Raw genomic sequence first — 14,354 nt, 5'->3', positions numbered from 1 at the left:
GAGATGAACTGGCGAGAAAAGTTGAAGAAGTCTGCTAGGCCCCTCTTCTACCCAGTGCAGGATCTGTATGTTATCCCCAGCTCTGGCAACAGCTACAGCTCCGAGTCTACTGTATTTCGTATCACAAGAAGTGTGACTGTTAGCAGTGGGCAGAGGGAATGAATGGCAAAGCTTGCAAAATTTTAGTTACAGCTGTTGCAATCGTGCATGAAGCTGAAAGAGGTCACCTTGAGATTTAAGAACAAACCCTCTCTTTGAATGAGAAGGAGGTGCTCCTGGCTATGTGCGTGGTGAGCAGATGTGTACAGAAGAGGGGCTTAGAAAGCACTGATAAGGAAATAATGATTTGGTTTTGTTTATTCAAATCTTTATCAGAACTCCCATAGTGAATGTCTTGCAAAGTATTTTTTGCAAAATAATGTTAGGCTACTACCAAGGGTTCAAAGGACTTTCTCCTGGAGGCAGCGTACAAGCAGTAAATGAAACTTTTAACATACATATTGAGTATTCTGAGAAGGCAGGAAATAATTAGGGGAGAGGAGATGGAAAGTGGTGGTGTACAAAATGTCTAGCACTTTTTGGACAGTCAGTGCTGAGCAACAAAGGCTGTCAGCGCCCTACAAATTGGCTTCTCTCTTGTTCCAGGGCGGTCCCTGTCTCCCTGCTAGTGTGCCTGCACAGCAGCTCTGCTGTCAAAGCCTGAAAACAGAATTTTCTCTATGCTTGTTCAAGAAGCTCCAAACTCCCACTGTACAGACACAATCTCTCACGAGTTGCCAAGATTTAGTTTTATTTAGGATTAGAAATACTGAACCACAGAAAACTGTTAAAAGTAACAGAGGTTGACTCAGCCCTGTAACAGGAGGGTACACAGATGGCAATCGAGTGTGAAACTGTCAGACATCAGGAGGTACTGCTGCACCCATGGAAAACAAGGGCAGGTGCTGCTCAGAATTGCATGCTGTGCTTTTTCAACAAAGCAGTTTAAGGCGGCAGTAAAATGGTTACAACTTATCAAACCCTTTATAAACAAACTCTTTTTTTTTTTTTTTAACCATCCCTGATTTTGGTGCCAAGAGCAAGTTTTTGCTTTCAACCAATCTTAGTTTACAGATTCGTGTTGGGGTGACAGTTCCCCCCAAGCAAACCTTTTAAACTTGTAATAAACTTTTCTCGAATTTCATCCTATAAGTTCTTATTATTTCACATTCCCCTGTACAATAAAATATACTTTTTAAAAATCACTATGCATCAATAAACATCTGTAGACAAATTACATTAATAAACTTATATTTTTCTCTCTATATATACATGTTGGCAATGTCAAAGCTTCAAGATTCACATGGAGGTCTGCAAGACCAAGGAAATGTACACAAATAACTTACATTTAGGAAAAAAACAAAAGCTGAAGAGTATTTTTCCACATTATTGTGGGTCACAGTATTTAAAATATTTTTTCTAGTTATTCTTCACAACCACATTGTCTCAGCAGAGAATGATGAATCAAACTGAAGCAGAAAGAAAAATCAAGTAGCAGTTACTGATTTCAGTGCAGAACTAAGTCAAGTAAAGAACTACACTTGATTCTTAAAGAATATACAATATATCGGAGACTTCTCCAGTGCTAAGGCTTCTTCAGCATTTAATCTTTAGAACTATCATCCTGAGACGGGAAGATTCCAGTGGATATCACTTTTCAGATTTCAAATGGAATGATTCTAGTGCTGAGCTAAACCATTCCTCAGTCTATATGTGAGACTGAGTGGTAAAACATACATACATCTTGATGCCGTATTTCTACTTAATACTTTTTATGGTCCTGAAAATGGAAACATTGGCATCCAAACCCAAAATATTCCAACATAATAAAAAGGCACTGAGCTATAGTACTGTATATACAGTAACATTTCTGTTTGCATAGATCAACAACTTTGAACGCTGCAAGGAACTAAACGCAACCAGTAATTAAGAGGAAATACAGAAGCAGCAGGAACTCTTGCTTAATAACCAGCGTGGGGCAAGGGATCTTTTACCAAAAAAATTGTTCAAGCTGTCAGCTTCAGTCGTCCTTCATAGATTAAAAAAGTTTTCTTAGAGGAGTGTTTTCTGATCAAAGAGCTGCAGGTCAAAACGGACCCAGACTTCGCCTGTTGGAACTTCATGCAGCAGTAAGTGTTTAGTCGTGGGGCCTTTGCTTTCTTGTTCTGTTCTGATTTTTGCTACTGGAACTTCAGTGCGACCCAAAAAATCTGTTGGGCAAATGAATAAGAAATTTCATTAAGCAAAGACGTTAAGCTTAGAAAATCTGAAAGCGTCAGGTTAAGCGGCAATGCTGCATAGTATGTATTCAGTTCCAGAGCACTACTCCCAAGCTTCCTGTTTGACTAGCCCTCAGCCCTGTGTAAATCAGCCAGCAGTGACAAAAAATGGTCTTTTCAGAAGACAAAAATGCTATGGAACTAGGACGGAAAACATGCCTTTATGTCACAGTTTGATCTAAGGGCTTTGAAAATACAGTTCCTTTTCAGAAACACAATTTCAAATGTTCTCCTGTCTTAGAGCTGCAAAGTCAGAGTTAAGTGATGTTTACAAGTCAGCTGCGGTGCTATGAAGACAATAAAAAAAAAATTCCACCTATTTTGGCTCAGCCAACTTTTAATTAAGCTTATGTATTATTCTTCTCACAAGAACAATGACCTTGAACAACTACTGCCACTCGTAGGTTTACAGTCCTATTCAGAAATTACATACCCTCTTTGTGGCCATTTCATATATAAACATCTTCGTGTGTGTGCATTAAAAAGTTTACCATGAACTGAAAAAACAACAGACTCTGCTGTCCAACAGGGAGAAGAAGCCTCACAAAGTCATGTTACCTCACAGGAGAAAAGACTGAGTTGTAGTTACACGTAGGGCAACTCAGGTCAAGGCAGTACCTTGCAAACCTGAAATAATCAACTGTGCATCAGAGTCCTGAAAAAGCACTTAACCTTTTAAAGAGTACTAGAAGCTACCGACTGCCGACTACGTACTAGAAGCTACGTGTTCGGTTTCCAAGCAAAAGAAGAAAGCTTATCAAGCTGTTGCTGTGCAAATATAACCTAGCACCTTATTTTTGGGCACCACCTATAGTGAGAGAGAAAAACTTCTGCTTTCAACTTCTCTGTCTCCCCAGTCTGACAAAATAATAGTTCTGTGTCTGATAGAAAAGCCAGAGTAGGATCAAATCTGACTGCCCAGAGCTGTTGGCTCTGGAGGGCTATTGAACGTCTTGAGCAAGGAGGCCTTGTTTTTACACAACGTTTCTCAGGAAGCAATCATACCTACAGGCTCTTGGAACTGTCGGTGAGGAACTGTGTACCCTGAGTCACAAAAAAGCATTCTTTTCCTAAAACAAATGTTCGCACTTACCATCGGGTGAGAACTGATCTCTGTCAAACATGGTGATACACAGGACATCCTGATGCAGATCCTTAATGAAGAACTGGCAGTTGAAGTTCCACTTGGGGTTCAAGGTGTCCTGCAGGGTCCTTGTAGTGTAGCTCTGAGAGCCCATGCTGATTTCACAATAGGGGTTGCTCTTCCCTAAACACAGAACAAGCAGTGAAACACCTCGGCAGCGCAGAAACCTCCCTCCCTGTCTGGAGGCTGCTTGGACACACATCAATGCTGCTGTCCAGAAGATGCGGGTCAGGCAATCCCTATATCCTAGAGCAGCACAGAGCTGGTTCTTCACTTGGTCCTCTGAAACGAAATAATGGCTAATTCGTTCAGAAGCTGTAGCTGAATCCACAATGTTTCTCAAATCACCAAACTCCTCTCAGCAAGCCTCTCCAAACGTTGCAGGAATAAAAGGGATTTGACACTATATCCTCCACTTACCATTGGGCTTACAGGCCTTTAGCTCTGTTGCTTCAATCACGTGCACCATCAAGCGTCCTATTCCTGAGGTCTTCTGTGAGCGAGCTGGGAACAAAGAAGTCAGAAATAAATGGATTGGTTGCAACCGTAAAAACTGGCAATAGATCTGAAGAGGGAGATCCTGCACAGACTCTGTGGCATCCTCCAGAAAAGGCCCTGCCCACGCATCCGCGTGGATGAGAGGGAAACACAGAACCCGGTAGGTACCTTGATAAGCCTTTTCACGTTTCTTCTTCTCAGTTTCGATGTACTGCTCTGATGCTGCTTTGATTTTCTGGACCCAGGCAGTGCTGCAAAGAGCAATCCCTATGGTCAGGGTCATACCACAGGCAGGAAATTCCTCAGTATCGGTGACTCTGCCCCAATCTCTTTTGCCATTTTTTCCCCCCCGCTGGGTTTCAGAGGCATCACAAATCAAGTTAGTTCAAGGACTAAAGTGATGGTGTTTTCAGATTTAATCTTATGCCACATTTCCACATCAGCCTAAATAAACGGAAGTGAAGCTGCTGTTTTATTAAAGACTGCGCGGTCATATTAAAGACTGACCAGGACTGGGGAAGAACCTATGGGACGCTGGACTTTGCAGCCCTAAACTATTCTTCTATACAACTGTAACATCGAGGAGCAGTAGATGTGACTGGATTCCACTGCAAGAGCTGCCGCACAAGCAGAACAAAATCAGAGAAAACTTGTAATTCAAATGAGAGTCAAACGAGTTTATTTCCTGACCAAGAAACTAAACCCTGTTCTTGAACTGAGACACCCCCATTTCTGCTCACTGGAAACAGGCTACAGCCATGATCAACAAGTTTAAGCTCAGATCTGCATTTTCACTACTCACCGCTCATTAATGTTGTCAGTTTTAAGCGTGTAAACTCTGTCAATGTGTGATATGTGGAAAACCGGCTCATCACTTGAAGGATCTGTGGGCAATTTCACTAGGACTTCATTAAGGAAAACAGGCTGAAAGAAAAGCAAACATCACTGTGGCAGCGTCACCCTGACAATAAACAGAAACTCTACAAGGATGTTTAAATACATTGTTTCACCATAGGGAAAATGAAAGTCATAGGACACAGGACGAACAACCAAATCACCATATAAAGGATGTGAGAAAGGACTGAGAGAAAAACTACTCTGGTGATACACCCCATTCCGTCTTCCTAGATGAAGAGCTTTGTGAAAGGGACAGGACTGCATAAGTGGAGCTGCAGTGTGGAGCTTGGAAATCCTGGAGATCTCCCAGGTTCCCTGTCGGAAAGCAGCCCCGATGCTTAAAGTTAGCTCCCCAACTCTAAAATCTTGAGAACACGCGCTCTGTGGACACAGAGACTAAAGTTTTGCACCCTTTATTGTTTTCTAAAGATGGACAAGTGTTTTCTGGTGATGCAGGAACTTGTGCAAACGCAAGTCAAGGCTCCTGCTTCTGAACATCCCACTCCGCTGCTCAGGCACGATGCTGTTTCTGCCCTTTCACCTCAATGTGGCCAGCAGTGTTTATTAAACCAAGACACAGAAGCCTGTCCTTTTCCGGGGACTAAGCCAAACGGCATTTGTGCATGTTGGCTGCCAGTACGCGCCCATATGACAGCAAATGATCAGACGGGGCCAGACAGCTAATCCCAGCAGGGAGAACAGCATTCCTCATCAGAAGCCACATCCCACTGTATCAACATGACCACGGGGCACCTGGATTCACTCACCATTTTGTACATTTTGAACTGGGAGTTGCATTTGGGGCTGAACAGTTTATCGGAGCCGGAAGAGACGAACTGTTTAACCATGTAGGTGAGCAGGAGGAAGTCATTGAAAAGGAAGCCGTACAGCTCCTTACTGCTCTTGGCTTTGTACAGCTTGCCGCTGTGCAGGAGTTTCCGTGGTCCCAAGCAGTTTGTGAGGGAGTTGAACACCGGTTGCTAGGAGGAGAGACAAAACCCATTAGCAGCAGCAGCAAGTTAACGCAGGCATCAGTTCCTGCTCCTCTTCACAGTGGAGATTGCTCAAGCTGCTCAAAATCCTCTTTGGTTTTGTTTCAGAATTCTAAACTAAATTCATTAGAATTTAGTTACAAACGAAGAAAAGGGAAACTGTTTTATGATCTGCCATGGTATCAGCATGACTCCCAACTTAAAACACATTTAAGCCTTACCAACAACGTACACATGGGTCTGACTGGATGAAGGCATTTATCTCATGGCCACTTTTCTGTTGTCCAGAAGCTGTGTTTAAAAAGAGCCTGCAGAGTCTGCAGTCAGGTCACCTCTTATGGGTGCACGATTAGGTGATGGAACTAGGACAGACTTTCTGGGCCTGTCAAGCCCCGGTTCCTTATGCAGCCAGTGGAGAACTGTCACGACACCTCATTTTGAAGGCTGTCCTGAAAGGTACAGGGGCCTGAGCCCCACATACCTTTGAGGATCTGGCATTGAGGGCTTCTGTGCCCTTTCTGCATGAAGGAAAACCCTGGGAAACACACACTAAGTGAAATTCCACATAGTAACACCTGACTTAGCCCAAAGGCAGCACGACCAGAACTTCAGAGATAAGACTTATTTCTGTTCGTTTAACCGTTTAAATGGTACCAGTTTTAAGCTGATTAACAGAGATTTCTCCACTGCCAAAATCATGCAAAACCAACGAGGGCTCATCACGTTACGGCTGCAAGCAGAATTTAATAAAAGTTTCTCTGCCAAGAGCTCAGCAGTGGATCATGTTCCAGTAACGGATGTGAGCAAGGACCCCCACTCCCCCCCCCGGCCTTTCTGAAATGACTCGGAAAAGTCTCCGCCGTACAGCGTATCAACGCAGCTACCTCAGCAAGACCTTCGCACTGGACGTGGGACTGTATCCATTCCAGCCTGTCCGAGTTCTCTTTCTCACGCACCCCTTCGTTAACTTGAGAGCACAGCTCCTCCGCGCGCTCCAAGGCAAGCTTGAGGTTACTGTGATCGGGGTGATTTTCTGGAGTGTTCTCTAGAATCTGGTATGGATCAAAAAGGGGAGAAAACAAGATCAAAACAGAGGTAAGCACAGGTACTACTTCCCCGCGCTCTCAGAGAAATCCCTATAAAGGGACAAGGCCTTTTTTTGCTTTTGCTATTGAGATCAAACTCAAAAGCATTCACCTACAAAACCTCGTTTAGGGTACTCACACTCTTTATGAGCAGAGGGTAGCGGGTTATTCTTTGCATAGGTTTCAGGAGGAAACTGGAGAGGGGCATTCCTTTGCAGCGAGGGTCCAAGGCAAGTTTCTATGGTGCAACCCAGAGATTTAACAGAGACATTGCATTACTCATCAAGAAACAGTTGCCTCACCGCACTGAAAACTGAAAACTGAAAACTGTCGGATCAGATTTATTTTTCCAGGCGTTCCAAGAAATCTTAAGATTTTTCCGTAAGCAAACAATACTTGTATCTAGAACAAACAGGAAAGGTGGCGTTGTCATTGTACTCAGACGCTTTGCCAGCATAAGCCGTAGGATCATTGTTCATGCAGAATGCTTACATTCAAAACCGTTCCAGCTTTTATTTTGAGATTACAGGCTCCACTCAGGTTGAAAAAAACCAAAGCAATGAAAGAAACAAATGCCTGATGTCAACAGTTCTGGCATTTCTCCTTTCTCCCTCAAAGCCACTGCATCGGCTACAGTACGGCAGCAATTCCTTACTTATTTCTGCAGCGTGCCTGCCTGTGATGCTCACGGCACACCTCTGGCCCCGGCTGCAACCCCACCGTTCAGACACACTGCACGCCCCACTGAATTAAAAGCGTGTTCAGAACAACAGCTTTTTTATTTCAACTCCACAGACTCTTACCCCTTCTGACAGCATGAATTTTTGGGAAGGTGCAGACACCGGCACCATAGCTTCGTGGGGTTAGTGTTACACTGAAGTAACGAGCAACGGAATGGTAATGGAGTAATAAATTAGCTAGAGAGAAAGACAGGTATGCCCTGGCTGGACGGCAGGGCCCAGAGAGTTCTGGTGAATGGAGTTAAATCCAGTTGGTGGCCGGTCACGAGCGGTGTTCCCCAGGGCTCAGTTTTGGGGCCGGTCTTGTTCAATATCTTTATCAATGATCTGGAGGAGGGGATGGAGTGCACCCTCAGTAAGTTTGCAGACAACACCAAGTTGGGCGGGAGTGTTGATCTGCTCGAGGGTAGGAAGGCTCTGCAGAGGGACCTGGACAGACTGGATCGATGGGCCGAGGCCAACTGTATGAGGTTCAACAAGGCCAAGTGCCGGGTCCTGCACTTCGGCCACAACAACCCCATGCAGCGCTACAGGCTTGGGGAAGAGTGGCTGGAAAGCTGCCTGTCGGAAAAGGACCTGGGGGTGTTGGTCGACAGCCGGCTGAACATGAGCCGGCAGTGTGCCCAGGCGGCCAAGAAGGCCAATGGCATCCTGGCCTGGATCAGAACTAGTGTGGCCAGCAGGAGTAGGGAAGTGATAGTGCCCCTGTACTCAGCACTGGTGAGGCCGCACCTCGAATACTGTGTTCAGTTTTGGGCCCCTCACTACAAGAAGGACGTTGAGGTGCTGGAGCGTGTCCAGAGAAGGGCAACGAGGCTGGTGAGGGGTCTGGAGAACAAGCCTTATGAGGAGCGGCTGAGGGAACTGGGACTGTTTAGCCTGGAGAAAAGGAGGCTGAGGGGAGACCTCATCGCTCTCTACAACCACCTGAAAGGAGGTTGTAGCGAGGTGGGGGTCGGTCTCTTCTCCCAAGTAACAAGCGATAGGACGAGAGGAAATGGCCTCAAGTTGTGCCAGGGGAGGTTTAGATTGGATGTAAGGAAAAATTTCTTTCCTGAAAGAGTGGTGAAACATTGGACCAGGCTGCCCAGGGAAGTGGTTGAGTCCCCATCCCTGGAGGTATTTAAAAGACGTGTAGATGAGGCGCTTAGGGACATGGTTTAGTGGGCATGGTGGTGTTGGGTCGACGGTTGGACTCGATGATCTTAGAGGTCTTTTCCAACCTCAATGATTCTATGATTCTATGATAAATAAAAAGCACACACAGTGTTAACCGTGGTCATCATATAAATACACCTTAGAAGGTTCTTAGCTATTTTGCAAGATTTTACTCTCCTGGGTTATTTTGATCTGGTCGGGCTCCTGTTATCGAGGAAAGGAGAAGGCACAAAAGCTACTGAATAAGATACCTTTAAGTAGTCTTTGAAATCAGCATCTTCATCAGTTTTCTGCTGCAGCAACGAAGCTCCGTTAAGCTGGCAGCTGCAGAACCGAATGTAGGCCTGCATGTGAGAGAGCTCTGCTGCTAAGATGTCCCCAATCATCTGCACTGGCATTTTTTCTCCTCCTGTTTTCTTACGCACTCGCAAGGCTCTGAAGAGGAAAGAAATCACCATCCAACTTTGCTGCCAAGTCTGCGAGGCCTAAATCAAGACCCTGACAACATCCACCTCTGAAAGGACGCAAGCCTGCGAGGTGAATTCCCTTACACAGCACGGGCGCTTCCAGCCGGCACAGGGTCCAGGCTGAGCCCCCAGGAAGTCACCGGCACAACACGCTGAGCTGAACGATCTGCCTGATGGGGTCTGCGGGACCGAGACTCTCCTTTGAGGTTTCTGGGACAATCGGCATCAATCTCTACATTCAACTAGCATCCCATTTCAATAAGTTATTAGCCACTTTGTCTCTCCAAAGTTTATTTTTAGAGGACAGAAGGCTGCTTTGCAGAAAACTGGGAAGAACGCCTTCCGTGCACATGCTTTTGTGTAGGCTCTATTTCTAAGGTATTACAGCAAACGTGCATCTGTTATTGCTGTTTATTCCCCTCTCTCTCTTAACAACTCCTTCTTTGTGAGGTAGTCTGAATGCATTTAGCCGTTCTGAATGCACGCACGCACAGGAAATCAGCAAGGACAGAAATATTTGCTGTAAACCCAGAAAACTTCCTGGGGAAAGGAACAAGAGAATAAAGATGAAGAGGAAAACATAAAAACGTGGGTAAGTACTCACTTCAGTAACTTTGTATTTGACATGATGAGTTCCTTCCAGTTAACAAAGATCAGCCCCATTTCTCCTTCCGTGAGACAGCCTGAGTCAGCCATCGGTTTTTGGAAAACCTGCAGTCAAAAAGTCAGAAAGGTGAGCAATTCTTCAGAGACAAAAGCAGCTCAGCCTCTTCTTTAGCCTAGCAGTGATTTTGCTTTTTTTGAACGCTCAGCGTCCAATTTCTCAGAAGTTAAAAGCAATTCCTTACTAGCACTTGTGACAGCTGTCGCTGTTCTTCCTAAGTGTGTGACCTCATTCTGACACCGGCATCACCGTTTGTGAAGCAGGGACAAGCACTGGGACCTGCAGGCTGACTGTTCAGCCGAAGAGCATTCCCATGATTTCGGAGTCAACTGCTACACAAATTACACTTACGCTTCACACCTATCCCCATGCCCAGAGCACTCGGAGTCTGCATGCACAACCTGCATGCAGAACTACAGCTTCTTTCAGGGACCCGCGGCACAGTACCTCTGGATAGCGGAACACCTGTGTAACTCAGTCTATTTAACACCTTTAACACTTCACCACATAGCTGTTTTATATAGAGAGGTCAAGTCAGACGCCCAAGGCCACCTAACGCTGGCCAGTTCCTGCCCTGCCTAGTGAGGTGGTCTTGCTTCCAGAAATAAAATCGGAGACGAAGGCAGACAGTAAACTTTTATGGTGCTTACACAGCTTTGCCAGACAAGCCAGCCGAGCCCATCATCTTTACAGTGAGCCCAAACACTTAAGAACAGGATTTGGAAAACAGTAAGGTCCTCATAAGACAATGGATTTCACCACGTGATGTTTTTGCCTGGTGGACAACCACATAACATTCGCTAGAAAGGGAGGTGCTCACACAACCTCACTTTCTTCCTCTGGCGTTTCACAATTCGTAAGAATCCCTTTATTGCTATTATTCAGTAGGACAGAGGTGGCGTTCTTCCAAATGCATTTTCACATCCAAGACATCTCACCTCTAAGACGAGCTGAAGATCGTCCATATACCTTTCTTCCGTCTGAATGAGTTCGTGAATGTAGCCCTGCCTTTTCCTTTCCATGGGCTGCATAGTGTCAAGGCTTTGGAGATCAGCACACCCTATGAGAAGTAAGCCAGTAGTTTAGATCCCACCGGGGCCATCAGATCTGATGAATTAACAAAATTGCATCAACATACACCAGCCTATGGTTCAGACTATATTCACAGTGGTAAAACCCTGTCCACAGCAGCAGCGGGTTTCACAATCGAGTGATGTAGTGATCGATTCCCTCCCCCCTTTATGTCATTTTTTTAGTCTGTCGCCTTTTTATTTCTTCGAACGTCCCTTGTTCTCGCACTGTCATGCAGAATAAGAATTCCCGGCTTCCTGCCACCCCATGTGTCTCATGGTTTTTCTCATCTCTTCTCCTTTTCTCCATACCGTTTTGAAACTGTCATTTTCTCTTACCTTATGCAATGTCTTTTGTGAGATGAAGTCATCTAGAATGTGTCGGGGTCTGACTTATGACATTGCACCTTTAATCTCCACCCCATTTCCAAAGCACTCTGCCTTGGTTATTAGTTTATGATACAAACCACCGGTACAAATTTGTAAAGTTATAATGCATAATGTTATAGTTGCATAACTTCACAGTTGCACAACTTTTTTTCTCATTTAGAAACAAAATGAGCCTGAAATATGTTGAGTTATTTTTATGCATCAAGTATGAATAATCAAAATCATGCACAGGAACACACAGACGTCCAATGACACAGACCCCAAGTTTTCTGTAATAACATGCAGACCCTACAGCTTCACACTGCTTTTTCTCTGCTGTGTACATGTTAGTAAGCATGACAACAACGTTTGCAATTTAGTAATCGAATCAAAAACTGGTAAAAACGAAGTGGTGAATATGTTTAGATGGGTGAAGGAGAGCACAGAAAGCCAAACTCTGATCCCTCTGTTAGCCATCACATGCTAGCAGAGTACTGCGAAGCAGCAGGGTGGGGGAAAATAAAAAAAAGAAACAATTACAGAGCGTTTGAGAACATACATCTATCACTTGATGCGATGGCATTGGATTTTAATACAACGTGAACTGTGGATTTTGCGGGATAGCAGAAAGGACATTGCAGGGACTCGTTTAGATCCGGCATTTCTAGAGGAATGATGCTTTTTGAAAGTTTACAGGTGGTGTGAAAGGCAGTGTGACCTACAGCACGAAGAGCTGCGTCTCCCTTGTCACCCTAACACATCTAGGACACTAGAACGTGACTTTATTCTATTCACTGCCAATGTATAGATCTGTTTATGGGAAATTTCTCTGCTCTAAATAATGAAATGAAAATGAGTCAGTAATAAATCGGGGGGGGGGGGGGGGGGGGGACACGGGACACGGGACACCAAGAAACACTAAAGATTTGGCTAAACTTGATGTGACAGTGGCCTAATGGGAACCGCCCAGGCTTGTGCGCTTCCTGCTGGAGAGGCATCAAGCTGCTTTGAAGGAGCCGCAACCTTCAGCAAGAGAGAAACACTTGTCAAATGAAGAGACCATTCGAAATATTTTAACAGGGAAAGCCTTTGAGCAATGCAAAGAAGTAAAACAGTAAAGGCAATAGCTAGATTTAAAATCAGGACTTTTCAGCTCCGTTTTATACCCCTAAGGAGGATGACAGATCTTAAGCTTTCTGACAAGATTTGAAAAAAACGCCACTTTTTATGAAAAGACCTGCGATTGCAGCTCTTTTGATCGTGCAGAATGCTGCTTCTGGCCTTAGTTACTCCCAAAGTTACGATCAGGCCAAAATTAGATGAGAAAAAGGAGTGCAGCTACAGATCAAAATGATTCTTATGAAGTTTGCTATCTCAGTCCGTCAAGATGGACTGTGGCCAGTGGGTGCTACTTCTGGATTCTAGTGTCATTCTTTAGTCTGCACAGGACTGAGTTTAAGCCCACCTGGTTCCTAAGACGTGAAATTTTAGGATAATCAAGGGCTCGCACAGTAACGAGACTTTATTTGTCCAGATTTGAAGTCTCAGCATTGACCATGTGGTTCTCTTTTCTACTGCAAGGTACGCTCCGGCAACAAAAGCAGGGACGGACTGAAACTCCTGTTGCTGTTTGCTTGTATCACAGCTGTTAGAACAACCCACACGCTCAGATCTGTGTCTGTCTCATGCTGTCTACTTAAAGTTGAAGCAAACACTGGAAGGAAAACGGGCCTTTTTTTATGCACCTAAAATAGATTTGGTTTATAAGCCCATTATCAGATACAAAAATGCAGTTAAATTAACTGGCTCCTGCACTAACCTGTATTTGGACTGTCAGATGAGTGCGAGTTTACATTTAAATAAGCACCAGTGAAAACACCCCAAATTTTGATGGGTCTGATGATACTGGCATAAAAACATAGTACGCAATCCACACATCTGATTTTAGAGGGTGAAGTCAGGCATTTGGATCTGAAGGGAAAAAAGGCAAACGAGAGGGAGAATAAAACAACCTACCCTAGTGCATTTGCCAATGTTTTTCCAAAGTGGCCATAGCAACCCATGGGCTCACTGGTACGGAAAGGGTGGACCTGCATCTCTACCCGTTCTCCTCCCACATTCCTGCTCCCTCCTTTCCTTACATCAATTCTGGCACTTATCTGACTCTCAGCTCACACCCTGGCAGCAAATGAATCCCAAGGGGGGAAAAGAAAACAGTAGTTTTCTGCTAGTTTAGCAGCCAGGAATGTGCGTGGAAACAGTAAAACTGCCTTTTTCGGCAGCAGAAAGCTGTTGGTTTGGCTTCTGTCTTGTGAAGCTTCATCCCAAGCTCCCCATACAGCTAATGAAAAGCAGCGAGATTTTTGGGAGCGCCTGCAGAGGCAAATCTCAGCTGCCCACGCTGGAGGCTCGCCTCCCTCTGTTGGCGAGATAAGAGGTTTACGTTACCTTTGGAGGGCAAGCCAGCCTGCCTCTTCCACCGAGAGCAGGGTACTGCCAGGCTGTTCAGACAATCTGGGGCATGATCTGCCCAGCTCCCTCCGGAGAACAACATCTAACGGAGCAAGCAGCGGGCGTCTGGTACCTTTGAAACTTAGGGCATAGCAAGGGAGCGATGCCTACTACAGCTGTGGTACCTTCTGTGATAAATCCTGCTCTCCAAGACGAGGAAGCAGCTGTCTCGCAGGGGCAGGGTAAAACAAGCCGGAGAGTTTATAAACAGGAAATGCCAGTCTCTAAAGTTATGGTTAAGATTACACTTTCCTCTCCAAATATACCTGAACAAGAAATACTTTCTTCCTACTAACATAACTCACCCTGCGTGAAAAACTACCGAGTTTCACAGTCAAAAGATGTTCTACTCTGCAGGAGATTCAAACGCCTGAAAAACATGGGGGGCTGGGGGAGAAAACCTTTCCAATTACTGACGTATTTTGGATTTGCGTAAGTTCA

At 44.9% G+C, this 14,354-nt stretch overlaps 1 protein-coding gene across 5 annotated transcripts in view; it reads right to left on the bottom strand.

The window, feature by feature from the left end:
• Window positions 1-768: 768 nt before the first annotated feature.
• Window positions 769-14,354, bottom strand: part of ITSN2 (intersectin 2) — a 90,516-nt gene continuing 76,930 nt past the window's right edge. For all 5 annotated transcript variants that reach the window (XM_076332680.1, XM_076332684.1, XM_076332683.1 and 2 more), the window contains 11 exons: window positions 10,902-11,023; window positions 9,904-10,010; window positions 9,084-9,267; window positions 7,074-7,172; window positions 6,734-6,901; window positions 5,625-5,837; window positions 4,763-4,884; window positions 4,129-4,211; window positions 3,883-3,966; window positions 3,412-3,585; window positions 769-2,249 (listed from right to left, as the gene is read on the bottom strand). In XM_076332680.1, the coding sequence (XP_076188795.1) occupies window positions 2,092-2,249; window positions 3,412-3,585; window positions 3,883-3,966; window positions 4,129-4,211; window positions 4,763-4,884; window positions 5,625-5,837; window positions 6,734-6,901; window positions 7,074-7,172; window positions 9,084-9,267; window positions 9,904-10,010; window positions 10,902-11,023 (1,514 nt within the window). In that variant the 3' untranslated portion in view covers window positions 769-2,091. The remainder of the gene's footprint in view (window positions 2,250-3,411; window positions 3,586-3,882; window positions 3,967-4,128; window positions 4,212-4,762; window positions 4,885-5,624; window positions 5,838-6,733; window positions 6,902-7,073; window positions 7,173-9,083; window positions 9,268-9,903; window positions 10,011-10,901; window positions 11,024-14,354) is intronic.

The sequence above is a fragment of the Aptenodytes patagonicus genome, chromosome 3 (assembly GCF_965638725.1).
Source record: "Aptenodytes patagonicus chromosome 3, bAptPat1.pri.cur, whole genome shotgun sequence".
NCBI lineage: Eukaryota > Metazoa > Chordata > Aves > Sphenisciformes > Spheniscidae > Aptenodytes > Aptenodytes patagonicus.
Note: the sequence above shows the minus strand (reverse complement) of the source record. Positions and strands in the feature narration are given on the sequence as shown.